This window comes from Lathamus discolor, chromosome 6, assembly GCF_037157495.1.
Source record: "Lathamus discolor isolate bLatDis1 chromosome 6, bLatDis1.hap1, whole genome shotgun sequence".
NCBI classification, from domain to species: Eukaryota; Metazoa; Chordata; class Aves; order Psittaciformes; family Psittacidae; genus Lathamus; species Lathamus discolor.
The window spans coordinates 87809819-87823529 of record NC_088889.1 but is presented as its reverse complement, the minus strand read 5'-3'; the positions used below and the strand labels follow the sequence as shown (position 1 = coordinate 87823529).

General features: G+C 41.3%; 1 protein-coding gene across 3 annotated transcripts in view; it reads right to left on the bottom strand.

Annotated features, from left to right (window-relative positions):
• The window catches only part of SDK1 (sidekick cell adhesion molecule 1), a 420202-nt gene extending 409613 nt beyond the window's left edge, over positions 1 to 10589 (bottom strand). For 2 of the 3 annotated variants that reach the window (XM_065684560.1, XM_065684562.1), the window contains exons 1-2: positions 10459 to 10589; positions 8582 to 9942 (exon numbers count right to left, since the gene is read on the bottom strand). In XM_065684560.1, coding sequence (XP_065540632.1) covers positions 8582 to 9041 — 460 coding nt within the window. In that variant the 5' untranslated portion in view covers positions 9042 to 9942; positions 10459 to 10589. Of the gene's footprint in view, positions 1 to 8581; positions 9943 to 10197; positions 10251 to 10458 lie in introns of those variants that run through there. The other variant, XM_065684561.1, reaches the window with a different exon arrangement.
• Between the last annotated feature and the right edge of the window lie 3122 nt (positions 10590 to 13711).

Here is a 13711-nt window from a genome sequence, read left to right as displayed (position 1 = left end):
TTACAATAGCATGTAGGAGCAATAACCAGAGACTAGAAACACATTGTGATAGAGGCTTTATCAGCTTCAGACAAATAAATAAAGCAAGTAAGGGACACAGTGAGACATGCAGATGGGCATACATGCAAACAAAAAAGACAGTCTTCATTATGGGACAACAGTATTTTCAGTGCATTATCAGCTGAGCTACTGTAAAAGTTTCTTTATGCAGCATAGAAAGGGTGCTTGAAGACTTTAAAAGGACATATTTATTCATGGACAAAGAGTTTCTAAACAATAGGGACAGCAGAGAAGAAAGCAACAGGGTGCTATTTTGCGAATGTTACATGAGCACAATAGGGTAGAATCTGATTTGTCCAGTCTCTTGAAACTGAAGTCCTGAACAATCTGCAGGAATAGTTGTACCTTTACATGCACAGATTCAAAAAGTCTTAAAATTACACTAATCAGTCCACACATTCAGAAATACTGACAGAGAATTCCCCTTAACCTCCTCCCACCCTTCAATACTACACCACTGTGTCACTTGCTATGTGTTCCATGTTAGGATAAATGTATTATCTTTGAACTGCAAGTACAGCATAGCACCATATATTTCTTTGCCAATCATTGCATACCACTTAGTTATTTCAGAAGTATTTAGTCATGAATGTCCTTTGCACTTCTTGACAGATAAGAAGAAACAAGGGACATTCCCCAATGTGCAAGGAAGATAGCAATGAATGTGTTGTACTGAGTCTGTATTTAACACAAATGTTAGGTAAACATACAGTACCAGTACAACAAAACGTGTTTTTTTTCTGTCTAAACATCTGAAATATTTGCATTATAGTTCCATCATTTTCTTAGTACCTTCCCCTAAAAGGTAGCAAAACTACTGAGTAGATTTCCTATGAATTTAATGCCAAAACCACATATCAAAGCCACAGCATTCTTGGCTAATAAATATAACAAGTTAGACAAATACAAATCTGAGGGTGAAAGCAGCGTCTACCAGATCATCTGATTCTGTGTGTAATGAGCTGCAAACTTCAATTTCAGCCTGGAATCAATGTGGGACCATTTTGGCAACATGTACTGGAGCTATGTATCATTATTCTCTACTTTCTGGTCCAAGAGGGCTATACCCAACAAATTTTTTTTTAGATAACTTGTTAGACCTAGGAGTTTATTAGAAAAATATATGGCTTATGACTCGAATGACCATAAAGTGGTTTAAAGAGACCTAGGGGACAGTGATTTATCTATCAGAGTCAACCTTCTCTTCAGGCTGCCACAACAGAGCACGGAAATGTTGAAAAACAGGACTAAAGATTCAAGTTGTCTCCTTAAAACCCAAAAATGCTTTATCGTTTATCAAAAGTGACACTTCAGAAGTTATCTGGATGGTGTGACATAAGACTGTACAACCCACTTCCATGTTTTGCATAAAGTAGTGTTACAGACTTCCTTTTTTCAGAGTTGCTGGAGCTCACACCCCCGTTTTTACCTGTGTATTAGATACAGATGTTAAAAAAAGTAATACCTGTGGACTTTGCAACTTAAGTTATGAAGTTTCTTTTTTTAAGGAAAATATATTATTCCCATAATATCCCAGGGAATTGATATATACAGGGATTAAAAGGAATATTCCTATTACCTAAGTTTGGCATTTACCTTACAAGCACAGGTTAGGAAGACTTTCTTTAAGAAAACTTCATCTAACAGAGGGAGAAGCTCACTGAAAGGGTCTTTCAGAGAAGAAATCCAAAGTTAAGTCTTTAAACCACCCTTTTAAAGGCAGTAACCTTTCTATTTTCTGTCCAGGCACAGCGGCCTCCAGGTGTTTTTCAGAAGTCAGGCAGCGTACATTCCCCTGTGTTTTGTCTGAGTCTGGAAAGTCTCTGACAATTTAAACTGCTCTCAGTGATGGCTGCCAGGGTCATGCCCCCTGGCCATCCATTCCCATAGCCTTTTCTGCACTGTCCCTGATGCTTTGTGTGACCCCAGTTTGAGCTAGTTCAGGGAGCTAAACAGATGAAAATTAACTTTAAAAACACTTCCCTTAAAAAGCCTAGATCTACATTTTTAATATTACTGAGGCTGTCATTTGTATTACACCCAGGGGCATTTCACAGATAAGCCATATGATCAGCAACAGACTAGAATATATTCTAGTAATAGATTTATTATTTTTTGTAGCAATGGCAGAACAAAAAATAACCCTTAGTAAACCAAAAATACTAATGCTGAAGATACAGTATACAAATATATATGTCTAGAAGCCAAGAATTTATATAATGAATAGATCTTACAGAAAGTCATACATGTTTAAAAGGAATTTAGTATGCCCATGAAAATAAAAGGTTCTTCCCTTTCTGGCTATGTAACCCCTTAAACTCAGACCTCCAAGTGCTACATGAGCTGATTCTCACAGAGCATACTGGAAGTTCTGGGGCTGTGACATTCCAACAGCCATGTCCATAAAGGAACTGGAAGGTTTTTTTACGTGAAAAAAAAAAAAAAAATTATCGTATTTATTTAACACCTATTTATAACCAATAAACTGAGCAAACAACACACTTTCATAAGAAAGTACACCAACTACTGCACATCTCCAATGTAGTTAATTTATCTAGGCTACATGTGAGGCCACTTATCAGGAGAATCCTAGGGAACGAACATTATGGAATTGTCTGCAATAGTCTGTAATAAGACCAACATCAGCACAGGCAGAAATAACTCCAGAAACCCCAGCTTCTTCGGGAACAGACCTTGATGAAGGTGTATTTTCATTCTACATGAGCAGTATGGGCCATTTTTGAAACACATGGAGCTAAGAGTCTTCATTCACTCGAAAATGCTCACTCCACAGACAGAAATAGAAACCAAGTCCCACGAAACACTTGCTTTCCAGATGTAGTAACTGTAAGTAGTCTAATCCAATGCCATGCTATAGCTGCAAACAGATCTTCCTTTAGTCCATACAAAGTCTTCCTGTGCTGAATTTGAAAAATTTGAAGTAGATAAAAGATGCAGCCACTGACCAGAAAACAAAATACTTAAAAACTGATCAGTGACCAGTATTCAGTCTTAGGTCTGACTAATGTAGGCAGTAAACTAGTATGTATCAATTTAAATTTAATCATAACACACAGACAGAAAGAATTCAGATTAAAGATGCACATGCTACCTTAGTTCTGGTATTTTCTAATCTCCAGAAATCTTATAAAAATTATTCTAGTTTATAGCTGCAAGAAAACACAATTTTGGAAAGACTGACAAATCATTAATTTGTTCATTTGAGACTATTTCAATACATATTCTGTCTGTACCTTGGAAGAGGGAGTATGAAAGGTCTTGTTCTGCAGTGAACTCTACATGAACAAGACTTTGCTCCATGAGGAATCTAATTGCCTCTAGTCTGCCCATAGATTCATTATAGCAGAAAGATCCAAGTGAGCCAAATAACCAGGCCATTCAGAATGGGATGTTCAGGAAAAGCGGTATCATAGAATCATAGAATAGTTAGAGTTGGAAAGGACATCAAGATCATCTAGTTCCAACCCCCCTGCCACAGGCAGGGACACCTCACACTAAACCATCCCACCCAAGGCTTCATCCAACCTGGCCTTGAACACTGCCAGGGATGGAGCACTCACAACCCCCCTGGGCAACTGATTCCAGTGCCTCACCACCCTAACAGGAAAGAATTTCCTCCTTATATCCAATCTAAACTTCCCCTGTTTAAGTTTTAACCCGTTACCCCTTGTCCTGTCACTACAGTCCCTGATGAAGAGACCCTCCCCAGCATCCCTATAGGCCCCCTTCAAAGTCACTGAATGCATTAAAATTTTCTGTTTGAATGCAGAGTGTTTTCAAGACTTGTATGTGTGTGCTGGTAAGAACAATAAAACAACCAAAAAACCCCTCTGAGACATACAAAAGCCCAAGCCCTTCACATGACAGCTTCCTAATAATTCACTTTAAGATTGTTTATTAAAATTTCTATGGTTTGTTTTATCAGCAAACAATCTTTAAAATAATAGCCAGTACTTTGTTGTTCAAAACGTATGACTATACACAGATGACAGAACCTTTCAGAACAACCTTTCAAGGACTACGAGTCACAGACACAGATTCCCTTCCATTCTTCTTATGTGAAAGTCACACAGTGTAACTGCCACAACCTCTCTCTCCAGGTCAGTCCTGGGCTAAGCATCTTCTGGTAATGCATGAAAACAGTACTGATAAAGACTTATTACACATGCTCTTCATTCACCTCTAATAGTACTATTAGACTGCACTCTCAAGAAACACTGTACCTAAAATGTTACTAGAGATATATACACATCTTTCTGAACTTGCTTTGAAAAGTCTTGAGAATAAGCCGTTTTCAGAAGAACGTAAGCATATAAACCAAACCTAGACTGACCACAGCAGAGAGTCAGAAATCACATGCTATGGCCACAGAAACAGCCAACGCTCTCCACCAGATTTCTATTTAGACAAGGCTTTCATCTACTCCTCCAGATCAATTTTTCAATTATTACAATAATATACACAAAGAATTCACCTGTTTAAAAACTAGCACATACTTAAAACATTCATCTAAAGAAAGGGGACACAAGAGGTAAATCTAATACAAATGAATGAGTTTCCAATAACCAATAACAGAATCTTTTTGGAATTAGAAATGCATCATTCTACACTTAAGTCAGAACACTTCACTCTCCATTAACACTGCCCTCACATTTAACCATTTTTGTTCTTCCAACAACTATATAGGCAAGTTGCTTATCATCTCTGCATCTGATGTAGTTTGAAATTTGCTTGAAAACACTTCCTATACTTAGCATATTTGGAAATTACACCAGATCAAGTATTTGAATTAAAAAAGTTGGGCCCCAGAAACATTTTCTTCTATCTACCATGTCATGGCTTCTGTCAAAGTATAATAGGTATCAGTATTACCTTAAATTCACATTCGGGTACATGTAGAATTATGAATTACAGATTTGATCAAGGAGCATAAAAAAGATTATACTTCCATTGCTGTAAAACTAAGAAAAATCAGCCAGGCTTCACTTTCTTAATATTTAAAGATACCCGTCTCCTGCAGGAAAAACTTAAAGCTTTGCACTGCTTTTATCTATTCCAAAATCATTCTGAACAACAGCCATCAATCCCAGGGAATATATTTTTTAAGTATTCTTTCACTCTTCAACAAAAGGAAGACATTGGGAGGATACTTAAAGCCATTAAGATGCATGTAGAGTAGCCTCTAGCAACTTCCAACCTATTTAAATAAGCAGAATTTTTCTATTTCCACACAAATATTCTAGTATTTTAGTAAACATTTTGTACCTCAGCAGGCATCAGTGTTTGTTAATCTCATACATAACTAATAAATTCCAATCCTACAATGACCTCCATGAATTCAACAGGACTATGCCCAGGCACGCTAGACCCCTGAGCTAGACGTCACTGCAGGAAAATGTTCTAAGTACAGCAGTCAGTTACTGTGTGGAAATGATTCACTTCTACCATCACCTTGCAAATTCTAATTTGATAATTATAGTGATTATCAATTAGCATCTCATCACTATTTGATGACACACAATGTCTTGAGGCTAACTAACACATAATACTCAAATTTAACAAAACTGCCAAGAAAAGAGGCGCCATGGTAGAGACTGGCAGGCATAAAGAAAGAACTGAGTAAACAAAGAAATGTGCAACAGTTTTCAGGCTCTTACAGGTTAATTTTTCTGACAAGCTTCCATTCACAGACAGGCCAGTGTAATGGTGAGATACACACAGTCTGAACAGGCATCTCTGCAGGTCTACAGCCATTACGGAAGCAGAAGAACCATCCTTGGCTGTGCTCATGGGACAGGCCACAACATTTGTCATCTGTACATTTCTTCCACCCAGAAAATCATTCACACAATGAGGTCTGCACTGATAATACTAAGGTTTGAAGAGAATGCTTTAATACTCAGTACAATAAACCTCTGTATGCTCTGAAATAATTAAATTCACTTTGAAAAGGAAAAAGAAATCAAATAAATCATTATATGTAATTATGTAACACAACTACCGGAAGACAAAGCTAGAGAGCTAAGTACAAAATGAATTTGCAAGTGGTTTTGTCTACAATTTGCCTCAGATCTGCTTTTACCAGGATGATCATTCAAGTATTGGAGAATACTCAACCAACCTGTTGCAGTAGAAAACCTTTTCTTCTGTTCACCTTACAGTATGAACACTTAATCTCAACAACGTTATCTGTTTCCTCTGAAGTAAGAACCTGTATTTCGGTATGCCTGAAATATTTCTTATTTCTTTAATGCTGAAGTAGTTATTACAGAAACATTAGCTGGTTATAGGATAGGATTCTGATTCATTCAAAACAGCCATGCCCATATATTTAGAATGTTCGGTTTTTATCAGACAAAAAGATTGGAGTCATGTAATTCTCTTACGCATATGACCATGTCATTCCATTAAAAACTTTCTGTGGCTGCAGCAAAACTTCCGTTTTGGTGAAGGACTTGTATAAAAATTGTAATTTTCTCTCTAAAGTGAATTTTTGTATAAAAACAATGAATGCATTAGGATCCATTAGAATTCAGAGTGCAGAAAGAACAGTAAGTTATGAATGAATACAAACTTTGTGAAAACCCAGTAGAAGCTCTCTGCCTTAGGACCTCCACACTGGTTTACATATCAAATAATTTTTAAAGAACTAACTGTAATGTGGGCTTTCTGCATGATATAAAAAAGGTATTTTGTTTGTGCATTATATAATTGTTGGATGTCCTCTAAGCTCCATGTCTTTATCTGCACCAAAGTTTCTCAGAAATAATATTTCTCACTCTTTGCTTTCCCTCTCCCTCTTAAATACCAGTGTGTCAAACTAACTTGGTATTAGGACTTTAGGATACTTTGTAAACACTACATAACCCCTGGAGATATGCATTACCTAAAACTGATACTACTACAAATACTTAGTAATCCAAAATATGCTATTGAAACATTTTTCTATACTATGTGCTAAAGTTGCAACTCACTTTTTAATCCATTAATACAGCTGGTTTACTACTAAGCCACACCAAACTGGTTTACATGGCATCTAAACTGATTCCTGAATCACTAGCACCTTAAACTGCCTCATATGAAAATTTTTTGCATTTTCAACATAAACAGCAAGAACCATGAGCATTTGTGTTCCATAATTAAGCATCATGCTATCATCTATCAGTAACAAGTACCAAAAGGAAAGAAGGTAAATTTTAATTTGCAGAGAGAATCATTTCAGGTATGTCTTGTTTCAGAATAACAATGCCCTGTTAGGGCTTGCAGGCCTCAGCGTAAGTAGTTTGGGAGTAGCAATGACAGCATAAACAAAGCACTGAGAAAGGTTTATGAGGGTGGAGTCCAGTATTAAACACTAGATTAAAACTCTTCTGTATCCTGCGGCTCCAAACTTTCCGAGGATGCAGCAGTAAACCCTGAGCAAGCAATCTACAGCAGACTTGGCTTAAAACCCCTCTTCCTCAACACACAAGCCCATCCAGCTATTAAAACTGAATGCACCGTTGTTCCCTCTGAAATACTTGATAACAAAGAACTAAAACACAAAGACCATTCCCCTTCAGAGTATTAACTTCCGCTTCTAATAACTAACGCCTCGTCCCACAAGATACAGTTCTGCATTGTCCAACACACACCACTTCAGTCAGACAATGCACACTGCAATAAAACTCAACCCAGCAAAGAAAGTGAAAGCTGCGTTTGTTCAGCATGTTATTTGGCGCAGCCAACTGTAATGCTTCTGCCTGCCATTTATTGTTTACTCTGTCAAAGGATTATTAAGAATTAAGCTACATTTGGCAATTTTTTGAGAAGGGAATTTACATGCAAAGTGACTGGCACTTGATATTTAAAGTCTATTGGTCGACTCTGACCCTTCCTTTACAAGTGACTCATTTGACTGCAAGGATCTCTGATGTGGAAATGCTCAGATACGAATCAATTGCAGTTTTTGTCTCGGGTGAATGTTACTTGGCAATCCAAAAGAAGCGAACAATGTTGGAACCAAGGTTCACATAGAATAGTATTCATATGTTTAAAGAATTCCTTTTACATGCCTGATTTACTTCTAGTTGGCGGATTTATGACTCCCCTTCCCCTAATAACTTATCTCGGTGCACAGTGTTTTTAAACACACACACACCAGCAGTTAACTCTTTTGCTGCCTAAAAGGACAAAAATGTACGGACATATTTAAGCAAATAATAAAAAGCAGGTTTGATTCTGGTAGGGCTTTTGAGTCTTAGTGGAAGGCTGGAATAGGGGGAGGATAGGACAAGAAAGGGAGAGAAACACATAGGTACAGTTTGCAAATCCGTGTTCCATAAAGAAACGATTGTGTGTAAGAAACGACCATTGCTGGATGAAATCAGCTCAGTGCAAATTCTGCAGTTTACCTCTGACAAGGATAAAGTAAAAGGGTTTCTCTGCACCCGAGCGAGATTCCCCTCCTCTGAGAAGGCAGATGCAGCATTTCTATAAACAAAAACGTCTCTAGCCCTACCTTGTGCCAGTGCTTGCAACATGTGGAGCTGAAGCAACAGAAACGCCCACCATCCCCGACAGAAGATGAAACAGAAGTTTAACTTTATCATCATTCCGCCTCGCCTGCTATTCCTCCGGGCAGTAATTTCGCGATCCACGGTTCTTGCCTCACTGCTCCCCATCCGATCCGACTGCCTGCCACTCCTGACAGCACTTTGGTCATTGCTCATTCCGTACCTCGAGGCCGGGCTCTCCGCGGCGGGGTGGGTACATGCCCCCCTGTCTTTGCCCTGCAGCCTGGGGGGAGCCGATGCCCCCACTTCACAGGAGCGGCTGACTCTTTGATTTGTGCTCACTCCGCATTCAGCCCGAAAGCAGCACTCCCCGTGCCTCCCGGTATGATAATCGCCACCTAAGTCAATGTTTCTGGTGGAGGTATTGATTGCACCAAAACAACCAGACAGAAATGTGAAACACATGTTTCTCCGCGCTGTCACATCCAATGCCTTCCACAGAAAGCGAGTAAGTTTATGGGCGTCAGTATTTCAGTACATCCAGATCCTTCAGCACATCGCTAACAGAAACAGAGAGAGACTGATCCATCTCAGCCACCAGCAGACAATCCAAAGAGTACCTTTCATACCGCAGCGATGATGGAAACTGCTCCCCCCGTGATTCTTATGAAGCGTGGTGACTTTTCCAGCATGTGTCCCATTCTCCTGTGGAAACCTTCCCGGTGTGTTAAAATTTTCGTGGCGGGGAAAAAAGAAACCACAACCACCAACTAATTGAAAGTATCTTGTTATTCCTTGCACTAAGGATTTATTTCAGACAATTTCAAGATTAGCCATGCAGACAGGGTAGTCTCCAAATATCCCCGCAAAGCTCTGCATAGTTTATATTAATCCGATTTTCCTCTGGATACAAATCTCTATCGTCAACAGGAGGGTCTGAAGGGTCCTCGGGCAGGTAAACCCAGCAGCTCTGGCTGTGATTCCGGCTCGCTGTGCAGTCAGTCCGCCACAGGCCAGCGGCGATGTCACTTGAACTCTCACGTTCAGCCGGAGGTAGGGAGAACCTCAGGCGATCGCATCTCCCTCCTCCCCCTCGAACACTGGTGCTGATGTCTGTCTTGCAGGCACACCACGATAAAAAATCACCTCTAACATGTAAAGCGCTGTTTTTCTGGCCGGCTGTGGAGGCAGCAACGAAACAAACGCTCAGCTGGAGAGTGTCCGGGGCGGGGGGAGGGATAATCTCCCTAAACAAACAGCAACAAGGTGAAATCCTTCCAGCTTTGCTTAGATGGACTCCTGCTCTCCTTGTTTATGCAGCCTAGGGATCCCGGTTCTTCCTCTCAGCGTCTCTCCCTCACAGAAGCTGTAAACACAAGAGGGGAAAGCGCTATCACAACAGCGGCGGCAATAAAACCCTACCGAAAAAAAAAAAAGATATAAATAAATAAAGGGAAAAGGCGCTGGAGGTTTTACATTTAAACAATGCACCGGGTATTGTTCCAGTCCCGCCTTCCGAAAAGGGAAAAGTTTCGTGGGAGATTCTCCCCCTTATTTAAAAAGAAAGGAGTAACTATAAAAGAAGTGCACCCAGGGTAAACGCACGTTAAAAACAAAGCACCTAAGCGCGAAGTTGATAGAACACAGTTCGCGTCTGCTCTCCCCCGCCCCCCAAGGCAGCCTGAACTTTTCTCGTCTCCCGCAGCACAAGCGCGGTTTAACCCTCTCCTGGTAGCGCTCGCACCTCACTACACCCCCACACGGCCGCCTGCCTCCCCCCGGCTCCCCCTCAGCGCCGGCTCCGCGCTGCCCGCCCCGGCTCCCTCACGTCCCTCCCTCACCACAGCCCCCTCTTCTCACCCCACCTTCCCCTGACCCACACCTCAACGGGGCCGTGGCTGTGGGGGGAAACATCCTCCGAGGAGCTGCGGAGGGAGCTACGGAGATGGGGGAACGTGTGTGGAGCACTGGGGACTGGGCGGGAGACGGGGGAAAGTGTTTCGGTGCCGCTTCACCTCCGGCTCCCCACAGACATATTCCCCCCCCCTCCATCCCCCTCAGCAGACGCTGCCCCGCCGCCCGCCCGGGACCTGCCCGCCGCCCCGCCCGCCTCACAAGGCCAGGCCTCTGATTGGCCGGCAGGGGAAAGAGAAGGGGTGGGGGGGACCGCTGCCGCCGCGTTCCCGCCGCTCGCCAACGGCCCGCGCGCGTGCGCGCCCGGCGGGACGTTTTCCTGCGTCCCCGCGCTCGCGGCGCCCCCGCTAGGCCTGTGCCGCGCGGCCGTCGGCGGCGCTGCTGCCGTCGGTTCGAATCCCGGCCTGGCGGCTGCGGCTGGCACGGGGCACGGCTCGGGTGCGGTTGGCTTCAGCCGGCGCTGCTCCCGGCGGCTGTGCTTTATTTTGTGAGCCAGCGAGGAAAGCAGCAGGTATGTGATGGAGCCAGGGAGCCCGGAGGTGCGAATTAACCCCCCTTCCTGCCCTTTGTGTGGTGTCTCATCCAGCCCGCGAGGTTGGCAGCGCGGCGAAGTTTCAGAGCCCGGTTTGGTTTCATTCAGGGAGTGTTTGAGTCGAAGATTGGCAGCCAGCTTCTGCTCCTTTTCCTTTCTGACAAGCTGTCTCTTATGATAGAGCCGTGCAGGCAAACACGGTAAATTATGCCATCAACGGCAAGGTCATTTTTTTCTGTTGTCAACAGTTGACATTATGGGTTTCTCGCCAAAGTGTGGTATTCAAGAAGGCACCTTTTATATCCTGCCTTTATTAGTCTTTAGCGTAAAAAAGATGAAGTATCTTCAGTTTTCACACCTCCCCAGTGCAGGTGAACAGCAGTTACTAGTTGTGTGATAATGTCCACCTTGTGTGTATGACACATGTGGCACAGTTGCCCCCCTTCTAGCCAGCCATCACACTCAGCCAACACTCAGATAATCTTTCTCCTTGACCCTCACAGGTGCCTGCCACCTTCTTATCTCCATTGGTGCCTGTTATTAAGGTTTATGACATCCATTTTCTACCCTTCCTTGTTCCGTGTGTGTTAAACCTTCTTCTGCCTGTGCTCAAGTAGTTGCTGTACTTACATTCTTCTCCTGACATGTTTTCCTGGTAACTAGAAGATATGAGCTGTACTTCCAACAGCCGTCTCTCCCCTGTGCTCAATAGGGTGCAAACAGTGTTTCTGTTGTATCTCTCACACCATGCTTTCCTTTTTTTGTGTGTCGACCACATGAATAATTATCTACAAATATCAGGCCCCAGTGCTTATGATTTTCCCTTCAATATGTCCGTTTTGAGAACAATGCGAAGTGAACCCAGATTGTTTTCAGCTGTGTTGAGAGCTGACCTCAAGGAAGTAACAATCCGTTTGTAACTCCCATTGCGCCATTAATAGTCGTTAATTTACTGCAGCATGAAGAAACTTTTTTGATTTAACCAGTAATTTGGGTGGGACTGATTTAACTGGAAATGGAAAGTACTTAATTGTGTTTGGGGGTTGGTTTCTTTTTAAAGTACCATTAACAAAGGAGCATAGAGCTGGTGATGGAAATCTGAGGATTTCAAAATCAGTTTGATCTCTAAGGAGTGTACTCGCTACTTCCTTGTGAGCAGTTTGTGGTGGTTATGTTGTTATTGTCTCAAAAAGAGTCATTGTCAAACTGTTAAGCTTAAAAACAAAGATGCTACCAAAGAGAGGTACTGATTTCTATTACCTTGATTAATTTTAGTGAAAGCTTGCTTCCTCTTGGAATTAATACATTTGCCTTGTAGCGCTTTAAATCAGTTAAGCATGCAAATGTTAAGAATGGGAAGCTAACCTATTTTCATCATTTAGGCCATGCTGTTTTAAAATTCCTTTAATATGGTAGTGTATTTTGTCATTGCCAACTCTACACCTTGGGTGAAATCTTTTCAGTATATTTCCTTATTTTTAGCAATAACCGTGTCACGTTGACATGTTGGGGAGGACAAAATTTGTGGTTGGTTTTGTAGTGGGTTTTTTATTTGCCTTGGTTGCAATAACTGTACTTAATAGCGTTCAAACCAGAAAAAAGATTGCCTCAAGCCTTGCTATTTAGATTAGTAAAAGCATTTGACTATTTTACTACCTTTGTTGTGTACCTGCTTCTACACTTGCCTATATGCATGTAACAAATGAGAAACTAAACCATTAAACATGCATATGGAAGACTGAACAGCAGAAACAATAAATTTGATGCTCATAAAGACTGAAAAAAAGAAAAGAAGGGTATGGATTTTCAGGGACTCTGAAAGTAAATAAAATCAAAGAAGCAGCAGTGTAATTAATTTATAGATGGAGAAAAGGAGGTAAAAGAGGTTTGTTCCCAATGACTGTTATGTTCTGTAGTGAGGTGTGAATATGGTAAATCTAAGGGCTGCTGACTTTTGTATAATCAGTACAGAATGGTGGAACATTTTATTTACATAAGTGGCAAGACAGTGAGCCAAAAGAGAAAGGAATAGAAAGCTCCACTACTACTGACTGCTTAATGCAAGTTAGCTTTCTAGCCAAGAAAATGAACTCATAGAACTACTTCCAGGGGAAAATCTTGCCACTGTTGTACATCCTTAATTCTTAGTTTCCTTTTCCAAGACTTTATATCTTCTAGGGTATAGCTTATTGACTCTTGCTAGTATTAGGAGCTAGAAAACTAAGGGAGCTTTCTCCTTGAGAGAGCAGTCTCCTGTACAAATAATTTTACATGCTTTTTTGAGAGATGCAGCAGGTTGTTTTGACCTAGTATATTTCGTGATGCAGTCTCTGGGTCTTGCAGTCACTGATGAGTACTACCCACCTGGGTTGTCGATTATACCAAATAAGGTTTTTCAGCCATGTAATTGCTGTGGTTTGCTTGCCTACTTGAGTCCTGTAAGCCAAGTAATTATCCTGCATTCATTCTTTGACATATATATGATTAATATTGTATTATGTGGTATTTTCCACTAGTGCACTTCCTTTGATGATGACTTACTCTACCTGAAAAATGTCACTTCCTTTGATGATGACTTACTCTACCTGAAAAATGTAAATGGTAAGGAAAAACCCTTATCAAAAACTTGGAAAGCTATAAGGAGAGAGCTGTGAACACTGTTAACAGGCAAAATGAAATTTTACTATTG